The sequence below is a fragment of the Hylobates moloch genome, unplaced genomic scaffold (assembly GCF_009828535.3).
Source record: "Hylobates moloch isolate HMO894 unplaced genomic scaffold, HMol_V3 SCAFFOLD_1, whole genome shotgun sequence".
Taxonomy (NCBI): Eukaryota; Metazoa; Chordata; class Mammalia; order Primates; family Hylobatidae; genus Hylobates; species Hylobates moloch.
The window spans coordinates 128,706,426-128,732,601 of NW_026652276.1; the positions used below are offsets into that span (position 1 = coordinate 128,706,426).

The 26,176-nt window shown below is 36.6% G+C and overlaps 1 protein-coding gene across 2 annotated transcripts in view; it reads right to left on the reverse strand.

Annotated features, from left to right (window-relative positions):
• SUGCT (succinyl-CoA:glutarate-CoA transferase) overlaps nt 1–26,176 on the reverse strand; it is a 745,635-nt gene that overhangs the window by 363,526 nt on the left and 355,933 nt on the right. For both annotated transcript variants that reach the window (XM_032758266.2, XM_058445557.1), the window contains exon 12: nt 11,446–11,548. In XM_032758266.2, coding sequence (XP_032614157.1) covers nt 11,446–11,548 — 103 coding nt within the window. The remainder of the gene's footprint in view (nt 1–11,445; nt 11,549–26,176) is intronic.

Sequence of the window (26,176 nt, forward strand, 5' to 3'; positions counted from 1 at the left end):
TTCATGATACTAGCAAAACAGCAGACAAGCAAGTTTAATAGAATCAAGAAAAGAGACAGTCAAGATGAGCCCTTCTGAGATTACAGGCAACTCTGTATGCAAGAAAGAATGTACACATGTATTCGGCTTCACCAAGAAGGGGTAATCGAAGCACGATTTGGGGCCAGACCTGAAAGTATTCATCAAGTTGCATCCTGACCCATCCAAAAGGCGGTAGCCTCACTGGCACGAGGTACTTAAACTCTAACCAAACACTGAGTGAACAGTAAGCTGCTCTGACCCAAGGGCAACGCCTGGAAAGCTAGGCTTCAAAATCACACTCATCCATGGAAGTCTGGGCAACTATGTGCATATTTAAAGGCTGGGTCCTATCAGAAGCAATGGCAGAGGGAATCTTCACATTACCAGACCCTGGCTGAATGTGGATGGGTAGCAGGGGTAGGGGGGTGAGTAAACTACCTTAACTGTGATAGCAGTCTCTAAGTCAAGCACACACATCCAACTGTAAAGGATAAAAAATATAACTGGCTAAGAACAACCTTTGATCAATTAGTAGCTTATAACATATGAAGAGTGACCCCTAGGTCAAGATTAAAATCTCCTACCCCAAGGTGGAAGATAAAAACAATCAGAAAGAGTCAGAGCTGGGACCTCAAAAGCTATGCACTGTGGAAAAGGTGGGTGGGGAGGAACACTTCACAGAACTGGCTGGGCAAAGTTAATGTCATTTGAACTAGTGAGCAACAAACAAAACAACCCTAGAGTTCGGGGAGGGGAGATCTAAAGTGTTCAGTTATCAACAAAAAATTATGAGACAAGCAAAGCACAGTAAAGTGTGACCAATATACAGAAAGAAGAAAGCTGGCAACAGAAACTTCCTTTGAAGAGATCCTGATGGTAGACTTAGGAGAAAAAAAACTTCAAATCAGCTGCTATAAATATGCTCAAAGAATAAAAGAAAACCATGCTTAAAGAAGTAAAGGAAGGTATGTTGACACTGTCTCCTAAAGGAGATAATATCAATAAAGAGGTAGAAATTATTCAAGTTATTAAAAGGAACCAAATAGATATTCTGGAGTCCAAAAGTACAATAACTGAAATGAAAAATTTACTTGAAGGGTTTAACCATAAATTTGAACTGGCAGTAGGAAGAATCAGCAAAATAAGATAGATTAATAGAGATAAGCAATCTGCAGAACACAGACAAAAAAGATTGGAGAAAAACAGAGCCTTAGAGAAATATGAAACATAATAAAATAGAAGAACATAAGTATAATAGAAGTACTAGAAGAAAAAATAATCTTTAAAAATCAAAGAAAAAATGGCTGAAAACTATTCAGATTTTATGAAAAACATCCAAGAACCTCAATGAACTCAAATACATCAATTGTATAATCAATACATCCAAGAAGCTGAATGAACTCAAAGTAGATTAACTGTTAATAGAATCACAAACATCCAGACATATCATACTAAAAATGTTCAAAGACAGAGGAAATCTTTTGTCCTTGAAGAGAGGGGCAAAATAAAAATGATACATTACACTCAAGGGAACCTAGTAAGATTAACACATTACTTATTATTAAACACAATGGAAGTCAGAAGGCAGTGGAATGACATATTCAAAGTGCTCAGAGGAAGAAACTGTCTAACAAGAATCATATCCAGCAAAATATTTTTCAAAAAAGATGGCAAACTAAAGACAATCTCAGATCAAAAAAAACATGGAAAAAAATTCACATTGCTAGTAGACTTACATTAAAATGAACACCAAAGAAAATATTTTAGGGTGAAAGTAACTAATATCATCAACACACTGAATCCATGCACACATCAAAAAGAGAGCACCAGTAAAAGTAATGATGTATGCAATTTCACAAAACAATACAGTTGAATATTTCTTCTCTTGATTGATTTAAAAAGCAATTTCAATAAACAATATGTATATAAGTGTACTGTTAGGCCTTTAATATATATAAGTGTAATATATTTGACAATAATTACACAATCATTGTAAGAGCAAAAAGCTGTATTGAAATAAGAAAAAGATACCATTTAATAACTCAAATCAATAGCAAGAAACTAAGAATAAGATAGGGTTAACAAAAAGATTACTATAACAAATGTTATCAATATAGACTTGCTCTTATTTCTTTCACCAGCTTCCATAAAAGATTTAACATTATATAAGACATAATATTAAATAAATCTAATACTATATTGTTGAGTTTTTAATATACATAGATGTGTTTTATATGTATATATGCACACACATACAAAAAGGAAGTGTGTAGCAGAAAACATTGTTTCGTTGTAATTAAATCAGTACAAAACTGAAGTCAATTTTGATAAATTGAGATGCATATTACAAGGCTTAGATAAAACAATAAGAAAACTCAAAAATATTACTTTAAAAATTCTTAAGGGAATTAAAATGGTATGCTAGAAAATACCCGCTTAGTACAAAAGAAGGCAATAAAGTGGGAGCAGAGGGGTAAAAAAGACATAAGACACATAGAAAACATAAAGCAAAATGGCAGATGTAAATCCAACCTATCAATCAAAGCATTATGAATGGCTTGAATAACCTAATCAAAAGGTAGATATTTTCAAATTGAATTAAAGACAAAAAACAGGATCCATCTATCTACTGTCTACATGAGACATACTTTAGAATCAAAATTACAAACAGGTTGAAAATAAAAGGATGTATAATATAATCAACCACCATGTAAGAGAATAGAGTGGCTACACTAATATCAGAAAATAGATATTAAAACAAAAGTGTTACTAGAGTTAGAGAGACCTTCATACTGATAAGACAGACAAAGGGACCTAATAGACATCTACAAAATATTCCAATAGAATACAGATTCTTCCAAAAATACATGAAATATTCTACAGAATGGATTATATGCTAGGACATAACAAGACTCAATGAATATAAAAGAGCTGAAATCACACAAAGTATGTTTTCAAACACAACGAGTGATATTAGAAATTAACATTAGAAAGTTTGGGAAATACATAACAGTGGATACTAAATAAGACATTCCTAAATAATCAAGAATTTATAAATAATCTCTTTATATTAATGGTGAATTGATTTTGAGCAAGATTAATTGACATGAAAATTCACTAGAAAATAAAAGTCTTTTCAACAATGGTACCAAGACAACTGGATCTAGGCCAGGCATGGTGGCTCACACCTGCTACCCCAGCACTCTAGGAGGCTAAGGTGTGTGGATCACTTGAGGCCAGGAGTTCGAGAACAGCCTGGCCAACACGGTGAAACCCTGTCTCTGCTAAAAATATAAAAATTTGCGGGTGTGGTGGCACACCCTTCTAATCCTAGCTACTGGGGAGGCTGAGGCATGAGAGTTGCTTGAGCCTGGGAGGCAGAGGTTGCAGTGAGCCGAGATTGTATCAGTGCACTCCAGCCAGGACAACAGACCAAGGCACTGCTCAAAGAAAAAAAAATCTATTCTTGGCCAGGTACATAATCCCAGCACTTTGGAAGGCTGAGGCAGGAGCACAGGCAGAGGCCAGAGGCTGAGGCCAGCCTGGGCAATATAGTGAGATCTCATTTCTACAAAAAATAAACAAAATTATAAAGGCACTACGGCCTGGGAACAGAGCAAAACCTTGTTTGTTCGTTTGTTTTAAAAAAGAAGAAGATCTATTCTCCCAACAAATTTGAAGTAGAAAATACATTTTCCTTAACTATAGTCACTATACTGTACTTTAAGTCTCCAGAACTTACCCATGTTATAAGTACCTTTATAAATGAAAAGTTTTATATTTGAAAGTTTGTACTCTTTGACCAATGTATCTTTCCATTTACAGTTAGCAAAGCTGACCTTCATTTTATGTTTATTGATTCTTTGGATTTTCCAAGTTTGTACAAAGTGGCATCTTATGTCTTCTGCCCATTATTCTCTTGGAAATTTTAGTGTTTTCTATTGTTTCTAAGAGCTCTTAAGATATTTAGGTTATAACAGCATTCGGTCATATTCATTGCAATAACTTAATATTGCTCTGTGACTAAACTTTGTATTTTTATCATACTGATATGTACTTTACAGGTTTTCACTTTTACTAAACAAATTTATCAATTTCTTTTCTTTCTGACATCTTCTATTGCATTGATGCTTAGAAAACCTTTCCTTTTCTTAAAATCTAACTGATTTTCATGAATACTTTCTTTTAAGTAAAAATAGTCTACAGTAACTCTGAAACCTCTATTATCTGGGCATAAAGCATAGATATAATTTTAAGAGAAAAGTAACAGTTAATTTCCTTTATTTCAAACAGAAAATGTCTCCCTTTCTCCTCTTATTTGTCATGCTATTTTTATCACATACCAAATCTCTATGCATGTTTTAAAGTTCTTCTTTATGTTTCATTGATCTATCTCTTTATTTTCTGCTAGCCCCATTATTGTGGTTTTGGAATATATTTAATTATGTATGATAATGCTTGCTTCCTTCTCATTACTTATGTTTAAACATACAAAATATTTGCTATTCTCATCCACATGTTTTTTATGGTAGACTTGAAAAATCACTTGCTAAAAAATTTCAGAAAAATATTCTACCAGGACTTTGATTGCAATTATATTAAAGTGATAAGTAATCTGGGAATAATTGATACCTTAACAATATTCAGTGTTTGCAGCTATGAATGACTACGTCTCTACATATATTCAAACCTTTTATGTCTCTCAATCAAGGTTAATATTGATAGTTTTCTGTATCTAGGCCTTGGATTTTTCTTTTCAACTCCCTCAAAAAAACCAAGCCTGAAAGCCCTAAAATCTGACATTATTTGTATGAGAAAAGATAGTTGCTAACTTATTACATGTTTTCATTTTGTTACTATAGAAATCATTTGTTTGAGTAAAAGCTTTTCCTTCCAATACAAATTTAGGAGGTTGCCAAAAAGAAATGGGTAGTAGAATGCATGCTAATTACGTACCCCATATAGGACTTTTAAAAGACGAAATTCTTATGCCTTCAAAGCAAATACTATGATGATATTAAGTCTAAAATTATATGTTAAATTTAGTTGGAGGCTAACAAATGAAAATTAAAATAACTAAAAAGTGAGCAAAGCTGGAGAATAAAGTGAAGAACAAACTCCCACATATTTTTATAATTGGCTAGCTTGATCCCGCCAACATTGCAGCCACTAGCCACATGTGGCTACTGAGTACATGAAATGAGACTAGTCTGCAACAAGTGCTATAAGCATAAAATGCACAGTGGATTTCAAAGACTTAGCACAACATTTAAAATGTTTCATTAATGTTCTCCTTTAATTTTAACTGCATTTATATTTTGAATATTTTAAGCTAAATAAAATATATAATTAAAATTCTACATTTTGCTATTAATTTAATATTAAATTAATTTTGCTATTTTATTTTTAAAATTTGCCCACTACATAATTTAAATTATAAATATGGCTTGCATTATATTTTTATTGTAAAGCACTGTGCTAAACTGTTTTCAAAAATTAGCTGGTACTAATTACTCTTTATTCTGGGTTGCAAAATGCCCCCAAATAGTATAATTCAGTTTTCTTGATTTTAATTTTTTACACATTAAAACAATTATGTCTTTGGCTTGCAAGTTCAAAGTTTAGTAAAAGTCAATGATTGTACTATATATTTCTACTCTGAAATACTATAGAAGTGTTCAGAAAATATAAAGTACATATGTGGAGCTTGATGAATAAACTATAGCACATGCTAGAGAAAGAGAGTGAGAAACAGAGAAAATAATGTTATAAGACATCAAAATATATTTTATGTATCAAGGTCACAAATAATTTCAAAATTACTAAATAGTAAAAGCTGAAACCCTCCATTATATTCTTCTTAGTCACTGAGAAGAAATTTATTAAAAATAGAATAAACTAATTACAAAAGGCATTTGAAAGGATAAAGAGTTCTGGGGCAAATATGCTTAAGACATTTTAAATTTTTTTGTCAGATTTTAAACTTCTGTTACATCATTAAACAAGAAAACCCCAAGTTTTATGCCTGTTATTTCTTGCTATTAGAAATGCTCAGAGCATTTATGTATAACTCTTCTGTGACACTGAACACTTTCTACCTTAACCTAAACTGCAAAGTCCTTGAAATTTTGACAGCTTTGTCCTGTTGATTCACTTTCTACCATCGTACCACTCCTTGCCAAATACCAAACACAAGACCATACACATAGTGGATGTCAATGGTGATTTACTGAATGAAGGGATGACTGAATGAATAAATGATTATGATCTCCTTTGCCCCTGTGTGTTACAGCTTAAAGACATTGTGTCCATAAAAAGTGTCCAAATTTTGTAGGTATATAGAAGAAAAAGAACATAAAATGCCAGTAATGTTATACTAAGTCCTTGATTCTTATTCGACATTTTAACATTTCCTCTCAAATAATAACACAGGAAGTTTTTTGCAATAGGATAATTTTCTCAACTCAAGATAAAACTGTACATTATTGCCTCATATTTTATATATTAATATAAAACTGGCAGCTTAAACTCTCCATTTTTATTTTATTGAATCACCTACATCAAAAATACATTATTTCTTCAAATACTTAAAATATTACACCCAGGGATGATAAAACAAATACACAAATAATATGATGTATCCAAATTTGTACATCAGTTAAATGTGTCATGTATATTCAGAGACACACATAAAATTTATGTTTTTATCTTCTTGCCTGCTAGGAATTATTTCTAGACCTACTATTTTACATCAGATCTTTATAAACAGTTTTCCAGTTGCAAAGACCACTGTATATATGTATTTCCCAGCAGTATTAGAAACAAGAATATAATTTTGCTTGACTTGTATAACCCTCTGAGGGCTATGAAACTGCATTTCAAGAAATATTAACTAATGTCATTTGAAAGGTGATCTTTAAAATGCATCAGAAGTGAGTGTGGATGTGTTTGTGTGTGTGTGTGTGTGTGCATGTCTGTGTGTGTGTGTGTGTGTGTGGTAGAAAGGTCTTGAAAAATAACTGTATTTTGGGGGTGCTTCTGATGTTTGCTATATGAACATTGGCCTTTTTAAAAAAATAAGATGCTCAGATATTTTGCCAAAATGTGCTAAAACAAAATCACTCAGATAATATGAGCTAGTCTAGAGATTAATAAACTCTCCAATTTCAAAAGCTTATACAAACAATGAGATGAAAACAGATAATTTTCAGCCATCAAATATTTCAAGACTTCACTCTGTTTCTATGACATATTCATCCCATACGAAAGATTTGCTAAAGGGGTTGTAATGGCCTTCTGGGACAGGAAGAATAAGGTTTCTGGAGAAAATGTTAAATTAATTTTGATGGTGATGCAAAGTTAAGAAAGGGTTGTTAAGGGATGGCTTGCTGCCACGGGGTGGGGTTTTGTTTTGGTATCCTTTTAGAGCCTGCAGGTGTTTGGCACGAGTTAAAATCAGGGCCAGCTGTGATATTTCAATAGTTCTGATATTTTCCTCCCAATAGTTCTCAGAAGTGATGCTTCAGGGTGATGTCTTACACCTGATATATTCGACTTGTGTGGTACAAATGTGAAGACTCTATTAAATAACACCAGTTTTGTGACACCCTTTGCCCTCTCTTCCCTACCCTCAGGTCATGGCATCCATGACAAAGAAAAACACGAATCAGAGGCTTCAATCACTCATAGTTTTTAATTGAGCAGTTTAATCAAAGATGGTGATATGCTGGAATCACCAAGTAAAAAGTCTTAAGCAAAGCCTAAAAGCAGAATGGCACATTCCCTTTTGATTCTCAATGTAGACAATGATGCTTTTAATCCCTCTCAGTGGTGAAACATATACCTATGTTTGCAGGAATTTGAATAGTTTCTATTAAAAGCTGTATTTTCTTTTAAGTTTGTTTGGGTTGGAAACCCTCAAACCACAATGTATTTCATGCACATGTTCCCAAGGGTATGTTAAATAGGACCATACTGAGGTCATCTAGTAAGTTTTTGAAACTTTTTAAGAATTCCTTTAATGTACTGCACAATCTTGGCTTGATTAAAAGAAGATATTTTAAGAAAGCACTTGGCAAAATGACTGGCTATTAAAATCTATATGCAGATAATCTATATTATTCATCTATAATGCACGGAGCTTTCCACAGATAATTTGTCATTGAGAGAGAAAGACAATAAAACTCCCACTCTAAGGGTTTTGAATAAAAACTCCTCAGAACTTTCAGTAAATGCAGACCAATCCCCCTCCACCCAGCCTGCAGTATTCTTGATTGACTTAACAGTGGATGCCTGTAGGATCGCTTTAACTGTGCAAAGGTCTGTCATATATAATCAGAGGATTAAAGGTAGACAATCTCTCATTTATCCATGGGAAAAAAAATCATCTGTTGTTTTGGTTGAATCGAAAAATCAAGTTACCTCAATCCATTGACTATGATGAAATTGTTAGGCTAGAAATAGTTTCTACCATCAAGTAAATTTTTGTTGTCTCCAACTTCAAACCACAGATGAAACGCTGTAAATGGTCTACCTGAGAAGTAGGCACTCAAATTTTTCTGCCGTTACTGAGTCTCCCAATCCTGACTTTTGTTGTTGTTGTTAGACATACCCCTTTACACTTTATCAAAGTCTCCATTCCTACGCCATGTTCCAGGCCTTGTACTTCACCCAAAGCAATTTTCAGTTGAACTAGCAGCTGTGCTGGCACAGCGCACATGGAGAGTGGGTCACACGCGCCAGCGGTGCGTTCCCACATCTGAACAGAAGTGGCCGTTTCCATGCACCCAGGGCCAAGAAACTCTACAGCTCATCAGAGGCAAAACAAGGGAGGATACCTTAAACGGAAATCATACTTAGAAAAAACTTTTACAGAAAATGAAAAATAAAAGGGTTTTCAATAATCAGAAATGAGGAAGGGAAGTTCTCTTCTTGGCATAGAGTTTGCAGATATATTTTTATAAAAGGATAGCAGAGTGCAAGCTTAACTTAATGATCCCCATCCTCAAAGCTACACTGGATTTTCCTCTATCCACTATACACAGGTAAGTAAAACAAGTTAAACAAGAATATAACCTTAAAGGGCACCATCATAACCACAGCTACTACTAAGCATTCGCCGTTTATCATCTTGCAATCCCTGTGCTGTTCCCTTCATAAACAGTATCTCAGATGCTATTTCACCATTTTACACTTAAGGAAACTAAAGTCTAGAAGTTTATAATAAACTGCCCATCAATTTTGACTCCATGGTCTTAACCATTGTGTTACACTGAGTTCCCTCAGATCACCAAAGGTTTTCCAACCAGCCCTGAAGATAGAGCTTGTCAGCCTCACTCAGGAGTACACAGGATGATAGTTATGGTGGGGAGGATTTTTAAAAGGGGAGGGGGGACTCCACAGGAGCAACTTTTTTGGAAAGCTTGCACATTCCAGTTAAACAACTCATTAACCCCTACCTTTCTAATAAATAAATTCAAAATGGACTTAAATAGCAGGTATACATTGTGTACTGAATTTCTGCTAAGTCACAAGCACTGGATATATCATAAGTTTGTTGAATAAATGAATGAACTAAGCCATCATAGTTAGATGTCATCTTGAGGGTTTTCAAAAATAATCTGTTTTACACAAATTTACACACAGGGAAGTTTGTAGAGATATTTGCAATAGTATGAAAACCTTGTACATTGACTTAGGTAATATAAATGTTCTCCATTTTAGAAAGTAGGCTAATGATGAAAATATGCCATAGACTAATAACAAAAATTTTTGTAGTTCTAAAAGAATTGAGATGCAAAGATTAAAGTAATTACATTGAACCACAAGAGAAAATTAGGTATAAAAATCCTAATTATCCTATATTCACTTTGAACTAGCCAATAAAGTGAATTATTTTAAGATAGTGGGTGGGATTATAAATCTTTGTTTATCAAAGCCTAAAAAATAAGTAGTGTTAGAATATACTTAATATATTTTTAAATAATATAATTATTTAAAAATAATTCTTTGCTTTGGTGCCTTCATCTCTGATAAAACACAGATGGAGCAATAGAAATGCTGATGGAAAAACTCTTAGGAAATCTCCAGAAAATCTCCAGAAAAATGTACCCTCAAACTGAGGTAAACATGAAGTTCTACGCACACCTCAATACACAACAGCTTCAAATGATGGCTTGGCCTCACTCAAAGTTACAAAGTGAGAAAAATAGTCCCCGGTCTACTATTGTCAGAGGGTGCACAATGCTACCTCCTTGAAAAGAATCACCAGGCATTAATCCACTGATGGTGAGGGGTCCCTTTCAGATGAATTCACATAGCACACACCAAATGGGCCCCTTTATCTCAAATACTTATTGACCATTATTGACCAATGTTTTAACATGAACAAAGCCTTGCCATACTCATAATCTTGGCAGAAAAATAGCACAAGCAGAATTCCTGAATTCATTCACTTTTTTTCTCCAGTAAATGTAGTAACCATTAAATTTAAAATATTTCAGTTTTCTTTTAAGCAGATAGTCATGTAAGATCAAAGGCACCAAAGGTTTTCCAACAAAGGTCTCCTCCCTCAAAAGGTGTATTCTATGTTCCGTAATTTATTTCTAAGAAAAACCTGCCACTATAAAAAATATAAAGAACCCAAGAAAATACACCCCATAGTTTTGAATGTTGGAAACTGACAAGACAGTTGCATAATCATACTGAAAGCTTTAAAATGGAGTCTCTCTACTTTTGGGGATTAATGGATGAATTTGAGAAATGGTAAATTGCTTGTAGTTATATTGACTGAAGTAATAAAATCAAAACATTATTTTCACATCATCTAAAAATAATCACTTGAACAATGTTATAAAGTAAATATATTTTCAGGTGACCCTGTTCCTGGAGCCCAAAAAGGAGCCTGATAAGCAATGTAGAGCACAAATATCTATCTGTGTAAAATTTATGCCTTACAAATAACACATATTCATCAAAGCAAACAAAGTCCTCTCATTTGCAGATTTAAATATGATTTGCTCTGTACATTTTAAGATAATCATATGATCAGAGGTAGACTGTAACTATGAAAGTTCTCATATTTCTTCCTACAAAGAATAGTCTCCGAGTACCCAACCCCAATATCTCAATTGTGTATATTTCTGTTTTTCAGGAAACTTAAATACCTGGCCACAGAAACTTCATGTAGTGGCTGATGAAGAAATACAGTAAATTAAATCTAACAGAGACATAAGTATGCTTATGGACAGGCACTTCTAAGTTCTGGTTCTTTTTATCTCAGACCCACAAACAATTTTAATATAATGGTGAAAAATCACATCATGTGATATAAGCTTGAGATCAATGGCAAAGGTACCTTGATATAAGTCAATCTGGACAGAAAAGAGAGGCAAATGCTTGTGTTGTTAAACTTCAAAAACAAACCTGAGGTTCTGCAAATACATTCTTCATGTTGTTGATTGGGCCATATGGGACTCCACTGCCTTCAAAAAGATGTAACCACTTGCTGGTCAGTTCTTCTTCAAACCTAAGAAGACAAACAAGGATATATTTTTTACAAAGGAAGGAATGTAACATAGCCTCTTCTATCATGTGGCCCTCTTTCAAAGCAAGCATTAGTGATAAAACAATGTTTCCTAGTCTTTCTTTACACCTCATTTGAGAGAAGGTTGTCTGTATGAAATGACTTGAGTGGCCCTGTAGTGGCTAAGAGTAGCCACCCAGGTAGAAGTGTTTAAAAATCCATCATTTAGAGAGGTAATTCTTCCTATTTCTATTGCTATGAACTCTCTGAGCAATTTATGAATTTAATAATAATAATATTGTACTTTGAGCGTGAAGTCATTGGGCAAAATGTCTTTTAGGTCTCAGGTAGTGGAAATCAGGTTAGGATACACACTGATATATTATTCTTCAAAACAAAAAAAATACTAATATAGCTGTTTTAAGAAAGCTTTGGGGGGGGGGGTGGAGCCAAGATGGCCGAATAGGAACAGCTCCAGTCTACAGCTCCCAGCCTGAGCAACACAGAAGACAGGTGATTTCTGCATTTGTTTGAGGTACCGGTTTCATCTCACTAGGGAGTGCCAAACAGTGGGTGCAGGACAGTGGGTGCAGGACAGTCGGTGAAGCGCACTGTGCGCGAGCCGAAGCAGGGAGAGGCATTGCCTCACTGGGGAAGCGCAAGGGGTCAGGGAGTTCCCTTTCCTAGTCAAAGAAAGGGGTAACCGATGGCACCTGGAATATCGGGTCAGTCCCACCCTAATACTGCGCTTTTCCAACGGGCCTGGAAAACGGCACACTAGGAGATTGTGTCCCACACCTGGCTCAGAGGGTCCTATGCCCACGGAGTCTCGCTGATTGCTAGCACAGCAGTCTGAGATCAAGCTGCAAGGCGGCAGTGAGGCTGGGGGAGGGACGCCCGCCATTGCCCAGGCTTGCTTAGGTAAACAAAGCAGCCAGGAAGCTCGAACTGGGTGGAGCCCACCACAGCTCAAGGAGGCCTGCCTGCCTCTGTAGGCTCCACCTCTGGGGGCAGGGCACAGACAAACAAAAAGTCATCAGGAACCTCCACAGATTTAAATGTCCCTGTCTGACTGACAGCTTTGAAGAGAGTAGTGGTTCTCCCAGCCCACAGCTGGAGATCTGAAAACAGACAGATTGCCTCCTAAAGTTGGTCCCTCACCCCTGAGCAGCCTAACTGGGAGGCAACCCCCGCAGTAGGGACAGACTGACACCTCACTCGGCCAGGTACTCCTCTGAGACAAAACTGCCAGAGGAACTATCAGACAGCTGAATTTGTGGTCTCACGAAAATCTGCTGTTCTGCAGCCACCGCTGCTAACACCCAGCCAAACAGGGTCTGGAGTGGACCTCTAGTAAACTCCAACAGACCTGCAGCTGAGGGTCCTGTCTGGTAGAAGGAAAACTAACATACAAAAAGGACATCCACACCAAAAACCCAGCTGTACATCACAATCATCAAAGACCAAAAGTAGATAAAACCACAAAGATGGGGAAAAAACAGAGCAGAAAAACTGGAAACTCTAAAAAGCAGGGCACCTCTCCTCCTCCAAAGGAACGCAGTTCCTCACCAGCACCGGAACAAAGCTGGATGGAGGATGACTTTGACGAGTTGAGAGAAGAAGGCTTCAGACGATCAAACTACTCTGAGCTACGGGAGGAAATTCAAAACAATTGCAAAGAAGTTAAAAACTTTGAAAAAAAATAAGAAGAATGGATAACTAGAATAACCAATGGAGAGAAGGGCTTAAAGGAGCTGATGGAGCTGAAAGCCAAGTTTCGAGAACTACGCGAAGATTGCAGAAGCCTCGGTAGCCGATGCGATCAACTGGAAGAAAGGGTATCACTGATGGAAGATGAAATGAATGAAATGAAGTGAGAAGGGAAGTTTAGAGAAAAAAGAATGAAAAGAAATGAACAAAGCCTCTAAGAAATTTGGGACTATGTGAAAAGACCAAACCTACATCTGATTAGTGTACCTGAAAATGACGGGGAGAATGGAACCAACTTGGAAAACACTCTGCAAGATATTATCCAGGAGAACTTCCCCAATCTAGCAAGGCAGGCCAACATTCAGATTCAGGAAATACAGAGAACGCCACAAAGATACTCCTCGAGAAGAGCAACTCCAAGGCACATAATTGTCAGATTCACCAAAGTTGAAATGAAGGAAAAAATGTTAAGGTCAGCCAGAGAGAAAGGTCAGGTTACCCACAAACGGAAGCCCATCAGACTAACAGCTGATCTCTCAGCAGAAACTCTACAAGCCAGAAGAGAGTGGGGGCCGATATTCAACATTCTTAAAGAAAAGAATTTTCAACCCAGAATTTCATATCCAGCCAAACTAAGCTTCATAAGGGAAGGAGAAATAAAATACTTTACAGACAACCAAACGCTGAGTGATTTTGTCACCACCAGGCCTGCCCTAAAAGAGCTCCTGAAGGAAGCACTAAACATGGAAAGGAACAACCGGTACCAGCCACTGCAAAAACATGCCAAATTGTAAAGACCATCGAGGCTAGGAAGAAACTGCATCAACTAATGAGCAAAATAACCAACTAACATCATAATGACAGGATCAGATTCACACATAACAATAATAACTTTAAATGTAAATGGGCTAAATGCTCCAATTAAAAGACACAGACTGGCAAACTGGATAACGAGTCAGGACCCATCAGTGTGCTGTATTCAGGAAACCCATCTCACATGCAGAGACACACATGGACTCAAAATAAAGGGATGGAGGAAGATCTATCAAGCAAATGGAAAACAAAAAAAGGCAGGGGTTGCAATCCTAGTCTCTGATAAAATAGACTTTAAACCAACAAAGATCAAAAGAGACAAAGAAGGCCATTACATAATGGTAAAGGGATCAATTCAACAAGAAGAGCTAACTATCCTAAATATATATGCACACAACACAGGAGCACCCGGATTCATAAAGCAAGTCCTGAGTGACCTACAAAGGGACTTAAACTCCCACACAATAATAATGGGAGATTTTAACACCCCACTGTCAACACTAGACAGATCAACGAGACAGAAAGTTAACAAGGATATCCAGGAACTGAACTCAGCTCTGCATAAAGTGGATCTAATAGACATCTACAGAACTCTCCACCCCAAATCAACAGAATATACATTTTTTTCAGCACCGCAACACACCTATTCCAAAATTGACCACATAGCTGGAAGTAAAGCTCTCCTCAGCAAATGTAAAAGAACAGAAATTATAACAAACTGTCTCTCAGACCACAGTGCAATCAAACTAGAACTCAGGATTAAGAAACTCACTCAAAACCACTCAACTACATGGAAACTGAACAACATGCTCCTGAACGACTATTGGGTACATAATGAAATGAAGGCAGAAATAAAGATGTTCTTTGAAACCAACAAGAACAAAGACACAACATACCAGAATCTCTGGGACACGTTCAAAGCAGTGTGTACAGGGAAATTTACAGCACTAAATGCCCACAAGAGAAAGCAGGAAAGATCCAAAATTGACACCCTAACACCACAATTAAAAGAACTAGAAAAGCAAGAGCAAACACATTCAAAAGCTAGCAGAAGGCTACAAATAACTAAATTCAGAGCAGAACTTAAAGAAATAGAGACACAAAAAACCCTTCAAAAAATTAATGAATCCAGGAGCTGGTTTTTTGAAAAGATCAACAAAATTGATAGACCGCTAGCAAGACTAATAAAGAAGAAAAGAGAGAAGAATCAAATAGATGCAATAAAAAATGAAAAAGGGGATATCACCACCGATCCCACAGAAATACAATCTACCATCAGAGAATACTACAAACACCTCTATACAAATAAACTAGAAAATCTAGAAGAAATGGATAAATTCCTCGACAAATACACCCTCCTAAGACTAAACCAGGAAGAAGTTGAATCTCTGAATAGACCAATAACAGGCTCTGAAATTGTGGCAATAATCAATAGCTTACCAACCAAAAAGAGTCCAGGACCTGATGGATTCACAGCCGAATTCTACCAGAGGTACAAGGAGGAACTGGTACCATTCCTTCTGAAACTATTCCAATTGATAGGAAAAGAGGGAATCCTCCTTAACACATTTTATGAGGCCAGCATCATCCTGATACCAAAGCCTGGCAGAGACATAACCAAAAAAGAGAATTTCAGACCAATATCTTTGATGAACATTGATGCAAAAATCCTCAATAAAATACTGGCAAACCGAATCCAGCAGCACATCAAAAAGCTTATACACCATGATCAAGTGGGCTTCATCCCTGGGATGCAATGCTGGTTCAACATACGCAAATCAATAAATGTAATCCAGCATATAAACAGAACCAAAGACAAAAACCATATGATTATCTCAATAGATGCAGAAAAGGCCTTTGACAAAATTCAACAACCCTTCATGCTAAAAACTGTCAATAAATTAGGTATTGATGGGACGTATCTCAAAATAATAAGAGCTACCTATGACAAACCCACAGCCAATATCATACTGAATGGGCAAAAACTGGAAGCATTCCCTTTGAAAACTGGCACGAGACAGGGATGCCCTCTCTCACCACTCTTATTCAACATAGTGCTGGAAGTTCTGGCCAGTGCAATCAGGCAGGAGAAGGAAATAAAGGGTATTCAATTAGGAAAAGAGGAAGTCAAATTGTCCCTGTTTGCAGATGACATGATTGTATATCTAGAAAACCCCATCATCTCAGCCCAAAATCTCCTTAAGCTGATTAGCAACTTCAGCAAAGTCTCAGGATACAAAATCAATGTACAAAAATCACAAGCATTCTTGTGCACCAATCACAGACAAACAGAGAGCCAAATCATGAGTGAACTCCCATTCACAATTGCTTCAAAGAGAATAAAATACCTAGGAATCCAACTTACAAGGGATGTGAAGGACCTCTTCAAGGAGAACTACAAACCACTGCTCAATGAAATAAAAGAGGATACAAACAAATGGAAGAACATTCCATGCTCATGGGTTGGAAGAATCAATATCGTGAAAATGGCCATACTGCCCAAGGTAATTTATAGATTCAATGCCATCCCCATCAAGCTACCAATGACTTTCTTCACAGAATTGGAAAAAACTACTTGAAAGTTCATATGGAACCAAAAAAGAGCCCGCATCGCCAAGTCAATCCTAAGCCAAAAGAACAAAGCTGGAGGCATCACGCTACCTGACTTCAAACTATACTACAAGGCTACAGTAACCAAAACAGCATGGTACTGGTACCACAACAGAGACATAGATCAATGGAACAGAACAGAGTCCTCAGAAATGATGCCGCATATCTACAACTATCTGATCTTTGACAAACCTGACAAAAACAAGAAATGGGGAAAGGATTCCCTATTTAATAAATGGTGCTGGGAAAACTGCCTAGCCATATGTAGAAAGCTGAAACTGGATCCCTTCCTTACACCTTATACAAAAATTAATTCAAGATAGATTAAAGACTTAAATGTTAGACCTAAAACCATTAAAATCCTACAAGAAAACCTAGGCAATACCATTCAGGACATAGGCGTGGGCAAGGACTTCATGTCTGAAACAGCAAAAGCAATGGCAACAAAAGCCAAAATTGACAAATGGGATCTCATTAAACTAAAGAGCTTCTGCACAGCAAAAGAAACTACCATCAGAGTGAACAGGCAACCTACAAAATGGGAGAAAATTTTTGCAACCTACTCATCTGACAAAGGGCTAATATCCAGAATCTACAATGAACTCAAACAAATTTACAAGAAAAGAACAAACAACCCCATCAAAAAGTGGGCAAAGGACATGAACAGACACTTCTCAAAAGAAGACATTGATGCAGCCAAAAAACACATGAAGAAATGCTCATCATCACTGGCCATCAGAGAAATGCAAATCAAAACCACAGTGAGATACCATCTCACACCAGTTAGAATGGCCATCATTAAAAAATCAGGAAACAACAGGTGCTGGAGAGGATGTGGAGAAATAGGAACACTTTTACACGGTTGGTGGGACCGTAAACTAGTTCAACCATTGTGGAAGTCAGTGTGGCAATTCCTCAGGGATCTAGAACTAGAAATACCATTTGACCCAGCCATCCCATTACTGGGTATATACCCAAAGGACTATAAATCATTGCTGCTATAAAGACACATGCAAACGTATGTTTATTGCGGCACTATTCACAATAGCAAAGACTTGGAACCAACCCAAATGTCCAACAACGATAGACTGCATTAAGAAAATGTGGCACATATACACCATGGAATACTATGCAGCCATAAAAAATGATGAGTTCATGTCCTTTGTAGGGACATGGATGAAATTGGAAACCATCATTCTCAGTAAACTATTGCAAGGACAAAAAACCAAACACCGCATGCTCTCACTCATAGGTGGGAATTGAACAATGAGAACTCATGGACACAGGAAGGGGAACATCACACTCCGGGGACTGTTGTGGGGTTGGGGGAGGGGGGAGGGACAGCATTAGGAGATATACCTAATGCTAAATGACGAGTTAATGGGTGCAGGAAATCAACATGGCCCACGGATACATATGTAACAAACCTGCACATTGTGCACATGTACCCTAAAACCTAAAGTATAATAATAAAAATAAAAATAAAAATAAAAGAAAGCTTTGGGAAAAGTACACAAAAGTTAATGATCACAACCATTGGCCTACAAACAACCTTTGTACTGTGATTTACTAACCAGCACAACTCAAGACATGCAAAAAGTGATATTTCAGTTTAACGAACAAAACTCAAATTCATCCAAATCCTTTGTCTGTTTTATTTCTACTATAATTTAAAATTGGACTTCACAGAAAAGCACAGGGATTTTCTTTATTTTCACTGATAGGTCTTAAGGAAGAGAAGCTAACACATTTATGAGATTTATTGTTTTATATTTCTTCTCTGTAAAATCAGCGAACACAGAAATAAAATCTTGGATCTATAGGGATACCACAATACAATTAGTTTCTAATGTATGAAGAATTTCAGAATTATTGATTATTAAATTATCAAACCTGCTTTAACTAATTAATTAATAATCTAGGTAACCAAAGAGGCATTTTAAAAATATTAGTCAAAGTAGACTAAAATGTTTTACTAATATGAAAGGGCTAGTGAAACAATAGTAGAGTATTCATGGACTTCCCTTCAGTTCTCCTGTACATAGCTAGAATTTGCTTCAAATCTGCAGACTCCAGAAGAAACTGTATTAAATTTACTTCTTTCACCATTTAAAAAAAAAAAAAGTATAGGAATAGTTTCGGCCAGGCGCGGTGGCTCAAACCTGTAATCTCAGCACTTTGGGAGGCCAAGGCGGGTGGATCACCTGAGGTCAGGAGTTCGAGACCAGCCTGACCAAAACGGTGAAACCCTGTCTCTACTAAAAATACAAAAATTTAGCCGGGCATGGTGGTGGGTGCCTGTAATCCCAGCTACTTAGGAGGCTGAGGCAGGAGAATCCCTTGAACCCGGGAGGCAGAGGTTGCAGTGAGTGAAGTCACACCATCACACTCCAGGCCTGGACAACAAGAGCGAAACTCCATCTCAAAAAGAAAAAAAAAAAAGAATAGTTTCAATAGTTTCAATACTGAAGGACACTTCATTGATTGCTATGTAAGAGAAGAAATGAAAAACAAGAAATAAAAAGAAAAAATTGGAACAAATGTATGTTCCAAAATAAGGCTACTGTGATGTTCAATCATATAAGTTTCTACTTAAGGATATAATAAACATTTTTTATAAAGGTAGTATTATATTTCACCAGGAATCGAATCAATCCTATCCACACATTCATTTACTGATTGTCCACTATACACCAAGTATTGATTTTTCTTTTTGAGTATATGCCTTCCATTTTCTCTCCAATTAGATGGATAAGGATTTTTTTATTATACATTTTAATTCCAGCCCAGTAATGTTAACTCCCCCTATTTGGTAAACACTAAAATACTTCACTTCTAAATATAGTTTTAAAAAATATTTCCTAGGAATAACAATGCAAGGTTAAATGTTTGGGCTCTAATTAATTCTACATTCTTACTTTCTTTTCAATGACTGTTCCAGTCATCTCTTGGCCAAGGCTTCCTAAAATATATATAGATATATATCATCAGAATGATATATGCTGAAAGAATAAAAGAGATACTTTGAACCTGGAGCCTTTTCGATGATGGTGTCAATTACTTACGTTTTCATAAATGGAGTGTTAAAACAGTTAGCCTGATAAATTTTCAAGACAACAGAATTTATCACCACTGGACTCACCAAAGTGGCCTGAAAGATCTACACAGCAAATGCATGTCAATATCCAAACAACCCATGGCTGCAGGTTAGCCAACGGAAAACTCAGGGGAATAGTTGAAGTTTTAGTATTTATATAAGCTTTTCACCACTGGGCAAAAGAGGGGGATTTATTTCATGTTATGGAAAACAACGGATGCACTCTGGAAATGAGACTGCGGGAGTTGCAGTTGTGACCAGTGTTTGTGTCTTTGCGTGGGTGTGGGTGTGGAAGGGTTCTGAAATGCCATGAACTCAATCAGAGACAGAACATCATTGCATTCCACTGCTCTCAGAGGACATATCCATCATTTTTTTCTAAAAATCTATCTCTTGATCTAAATCGGATGTGGAATCCTTTATGCAAAAAAAGCTGTAAGCATATGTTTTTATTAACCACAAAAATTCTGCTAAAAAAAATTTAAAAAGCTGATCTAAATCACTCAGGGCAATAGATTTCAGAAGATAAGACAAAAAGAGTGTCCTCAGATCCAGCTTAGCAAGTGAAGCTAGGGCCTTCACTGGGAAATTATCTGGAGACTCACAAACAATTCAAATTTAATTGGCAACTTACTAAATCAACACATATATTTCATTCTAGATTTTTCTAAATTTGCTTAATGCTGGGAATGAGTATTATGAATCAAATGGTATCATTTAGATAGGGGAAGCACAGCTGGTGTTAAATTTCCTAACATCAAAATTCCACTTAAGAAATGAAACATTCCTCTCTTTATAAAATGAATTAAAGTTGCAAATGAGACAAATACAAGACCAGAGAGAAACTAATAAGAGATCTCAACCATGAAGGTGAGAGTTGGAAATAATTGTGACATTAGTGACAACTAAATGCTGGTTATTAAATTGTTTAGTCTATATTTTGTCAATTTTATCTTCACAACCACACTATACGGTATTATCCTCATTTGACCAATAGGAAACTCAGGTTCAGAAAAATTAACTTGCTCAAATTCATACAGCTTTTAGAGTCAGATGTCATGTTTAAAGCTGAGACTGCTTAACTCCAAAACCACGTTCTAACACATAATGACTATAGCAGAATACATTCAGAATGCATAGCTTCACATATTTTATTCATTATATATGGTCACAGCTAAAAAATGAAGGAGCAGAGGTGAAACTGTTCATTTTTTGCACTAATAATATGCTTCTTCACTTCTACCTTATATACCTCAGTATATATTATTACATTGATACATATTCATTCCCGATGCTTTTAGCAAGAGTTTGTTTTGCATCTGCTATGGAGATTGCAATAAAAAAGACCGTCCCTGTGTTAAGAGTTCATATAGTCTAATGGAGAACACAGCTATGAAAATAGATGAATTACAAGGCAGGATGCTGAAACAAAGATACGAAGAAACAACTTGTGGTTGAAGCAACAAAGAGGGAGACTTGCACTGGACCCACCGAGGCAGGAAAGGGTTCAAAAACAACGCGATATTTGAGCCGAGTGTTGAAAGACAAGTTAGAATTAGACAAGTGAAAGATGAGAGAAAAGCTCTTCCAGGTAGAGAGAGCAATATGTACAAAGATCTAACTTGGAAGGAATCTGAAATCTCCTGTGCCCCAAGTGGCAGAAGATGAAATGTGACAGAGAGTTTAGAATCAGAATGCAAAGCAACTTGACTGCTATGCTAAGAATATTGGATTTCTTCTTGCAACAAGGAACTCAGAGAGGTCTTTAGGCAGCAGACTGACCTACTCAGCACTGATGCAGACAATGGGCTGATGTAGATGAGACTGGAGATGTACAGCTGATGTAGATGAGAAACTTGACAGGAGGCAACATACACTTTGCCTCTGAGGCATCCAAAATCTGCGATTAGTAGTATCTTCCATATTATTATCAATAACAAACAAGTTCCCATTTGAAAAAAAAAAATTGTTTTCTAGACATTCCCAACCCTTTTAATTACTCTTATTTATCTGTTTTCAATCCACCATCACTCCCGAACCTCTGAAATCTGATTTGGTCATGAATGTCTTTTCTTACCCAGTCTCTAAAGGTCTCCAATGATCATTTGTCAAATCCAATATTCTTTTCATGGTTGTCATACTACATCACTATGTAGTATTTGATGATGCTAACTATTCTACCTGGAGTTGTGACATTATTCTCCCTTGGTTTCCTAGATGATGATGATGATTATTATTATTATTATTTTGAGACAGAGTTTCGCTCTATCGCCCAGGCTGGAGTTCAGTGGTGCAATCTCGGCTCACTGCAACCTCGACCTCCCAGGTTCAAGTGATTCTCCAGCCTCAGCCTCCCAAATAGCTGGGATTACAGGTGCCCGCCACCACGCCTGGCTAATTTTCGTATTTTTAGTAGAGACGGGTTTCACCATGTTTGCCAGGCGGGTCTCAAGCTCCTGACCTCAGGTGATCCTCCTGCCTTGGCCTCCCAAAGTGCTGGGATTACAGGCATGAGCCACCACACCCGGCCCTCCCTTGGTTCTCTAAATACCACTTTGGACATTTGTACTCTTTTTTGACACTCCCAATATTCTTTGTTCTCTTTTACTCATCTAAGTCATCTTGTCATCTCTATGCAGATGACACCCAAATCCATATTACCAGCCCAGACCTTTCTTTCCCTAGGTCCCTTTTTCTATGTACCACAGGATAATTCCACTCAGATGCATTAGCAACCCCATGATATCATGACCATGGAAGATTTTATGATTTCCATTTCCTTCATAAACCTAGGATTCCTCACTTGCCAGAACTCACACCCTTGGCTAAAACTGGAACTCCTTCCTTTTCATCGTTTCTTATAACTTAGATACAATTGCCTTATAGAATCAACTACTCCTCCATTTGCACTGTAACTATCACAGTCCTGGCCCTTGATTCCGCACACCCAGACTATAGCAATATCTGGTTAAAAACATATTGCCTCCAATATTCCTCCTTCCAAAAAGTCACCGATGTTAGGTGTATCTCAACTCTGTTTGACTTTCTCCTTCCCCAGTACCACTATCTTCTCTCACACTAAAAACAGACTGTTTCTTGACTGCTATTTACACAGTAGTTAGAAGATAACTGGCACTCAATATTTGCTGAATGAGTGAATATATGATGATTTGGAAAGAATAAGAGACTCTCAGTGACATTAGTTTGAATTAATGTGGTACATAATTGTCTCCTAAAACCTTGGAAAGACTATGTTTAATCAGACCCAGACATTGAGAGAAGGAAGACAATTTGAGACCCTTAGATTAAAATGGAATAGCACAGCATCTCCTCTTAATTTTTCTTTGAGACTAGTCCCTAAATTCTGTATGTCTTGCAGAAAATCTTGCAGTATGTCTTACGGAAAAAAAAAAATTCACATTTCAAAAACTGACTAACATACAAATGCTTAAAACATCGTGTTGCAATTTAGGGACTTCCTATACTTTCCAGAGTCATAAGATCTCAGGAATTCAAATGACCTTAAAAATCCATTCTTTTAGAGTGACAGCAGCAAGATGAAAGAATACGCATTCTATAGCTTAATTCCTCCACAAAGAAATCCAACTAGTAACTATCATCAGGCAAAAGTACCAGTCTGAATATTCAAGGACTTGGGAGGCTGAGACATCCCATTGCACCAAAAAACTGAGAAAAACTATAATGAAATAGTAAGAAGAACAATTCTCTGACCATGTCACTTCTCTCCCAAGCCAAAACAGTATCACACACTGTGAATTGCCCTACATTCACAATTTCTGCAGTGGGAAAAGTGGAGCTCAAAGCATTCAGGTTCCCCACCATTCCGAGAACTCATGAGAAATTTTGGGAGTACCAGCAGAGTACTACCTAGGCTCTGTTTGAAACAAAGCACAGGGTTGGGGCTCATAGCAACAAATATACAAACCTCAGTGGTTGCTCTGCATTCTGGCCAATGAAGGTACCACACAACAGAAACTAGCCAACAACATTATGCTGCAGGAAACACAGACCACAGGTCTTCCAGGCTTGAACCCATGACCAGCCTCCACACAAAGCTGGTGCTCTTACTGAGTCTTCCTCATATTGATTCCAGACAGCTTCTGTACCAGCTGTATAAGTCAAGGAACTCAAGCCTGGGTGGCACTGCCATGGTTGTCCTGGGCTTAGAGCTCCTTCTAGGGCTGCAATAGCTATAGTGATCATAGGCTTTGGGACCACTACAGAGGGTCTGCTCAAGATTTCTGGACAGGCTTACTATTGAGGAACATTACTAGGCATAACCAGATGGTGAGGACTGTAACAAATAAACACAACCACAAGGATCAGGAACAATCAAGGAAATATGACATCACCAAACAGACAAAATAATGTGCTGGGGACTGACCTTGAAGAGATAGAGATCAGTGAAGTGCATAACAAAGTATTCAAAATAGCAGTTTGTGTGTGTGTGTTTTGTTTTGTTTTGCTGTTTGTTTTTTTGTTTGTTTGTTTGTTTGTTTTTGAGACGGAGTCTTGCTCTGTCACCAAGCTGGAGTGCAGTGGTGTGATCTTGGCTCACTGTAACCTCGACCTCCTGGGTTCAAATGATTCTCCTGCCTCAGCCTCCTGATTAGCTGGGACTACAGGCATACACCACCACACCCAGCTAATTTTTGTATTTTTAGTAGAGATGGGATTTCACCATATTGGCCAGGATGGTCTCTATCTCTTGACCTCAGGTGATCTTCCTGCCTCAGCCTCCCAAAGTGCTGGGATTACAGGCGTGAGTCCCATGCCTGGCCCAAAATAGCAGTTTTAAGGAAGCTCAGTCAACTTAAAGAAAATACAGAGAAATATCAGAGAAATGTAACAGAGAAATTAAAATAATTTTTAAAAACCCCAAATCCTGGAGCTGAAAATGAAGTGAACCCCCCCACACACACAAAAAAAAAAAACTGCAATAGAGAACATTAAAAGCAGAATTCACCAAGTAGAAGAAACATCTTTGAATTCAAAGTCAGATTATTTGAAAATATACAGGCAGTGGAGAAAAAGAAAAAAAAATGAAGAATGCTTAATGGTGTATGAGACCACATTAAAAGAGCAGTTATTGGCGTTCAAGAGAGTGGCGAAAGGTAAAGGGGTACAACCACATTTAAAGAAATGACAGCAGGAAACCTCCCAAGCCTGGAGAAAGATATAAATATTTGTTCACAGAAAAATCAAAGATCTCCAAACAGATTTCATCAAAATCAGGCTAACCAAATATATATTATAATCAAACTGTCAAATATCAAAACCATAGAGAGTATACTGAAAGCAACAAGAGAAAAGAAGCAATTAACATATAAGCAATTTTCAATACACCTGGCAGAAGATTTCTCAACAGAAACATTTACAGGTCAGGAGAGAGTGAGATGATATATTTAACACATTGAAGGAAAATAACCGTCAACCAGGAATACTGTACCCAGCATGTTATCCTTCAGAAATAATGGAGAAATAAAGACTTTTCTAGACACATAAAAGCTAAGGAAATCCATTCTGCCTTACCAGAAATGCTAAAAATCATTCTTCGAGCTGAAAGAAAAGGACATGAGTGAATAATCTGAAAAATCTGAAGTATAAACTAACTGATAAAAGTAAGTACACAATCAAATTCAGAATATACTCATATGGTAATGATGGTGTGTAAATTACTTATATCTTTAGAATGAAGGTTAAAAGATAAAACTATTAAAAACAATAACAACTATAATAATTCATTAAAGAATATGCAATGTAATGTGATGAATGTTGTGACATCAAAAATTCAACATGTAGAGAAGAGGGAGTGAAGTGAAAATGTAGAGTTTTTTGTTGTCGCAATCAAAAATTGTTATTAACTACAATGATGTGCTATAACTATTATGTGCTATAATTATTACAAAAATCGTAAGTTCTTGTAAACTTCATGGTATTCAGAAAGAAAAAATACACAAAAAGTAAAAAAACAAGAAATTAAAACATACTACCTAGAAAAAAATTCAATTAACCACAAAAGAAGACAGCAAGAAAGAAAAGTATCTACAAAACAATGAATGAAATGGCAGTATTACCTCCCTACCTATCTATAAGTACATTGAATTTGTTGGATTAAATTCTTTCAAAAAACAGCAGAGTAGTTGAATGAATTAAAAATAAATAAATAAATAAAAGTAAAAAGAAAGAAAAACTAGTTGATTTTCTTTTCTTTCTCTTGTAGTATGCTGACTACAAGAGACTCCCTTCATCTTTAAGGATATCCATAGACTGAAAGTGAAGGAATGGAAAAATATATTGCACACAACTGAAAACCAAAAGAAAGACACCAGGCACAGTGGCTCATGCCTGTAATTCTGGCACCTTGGGATGTCAAGGCA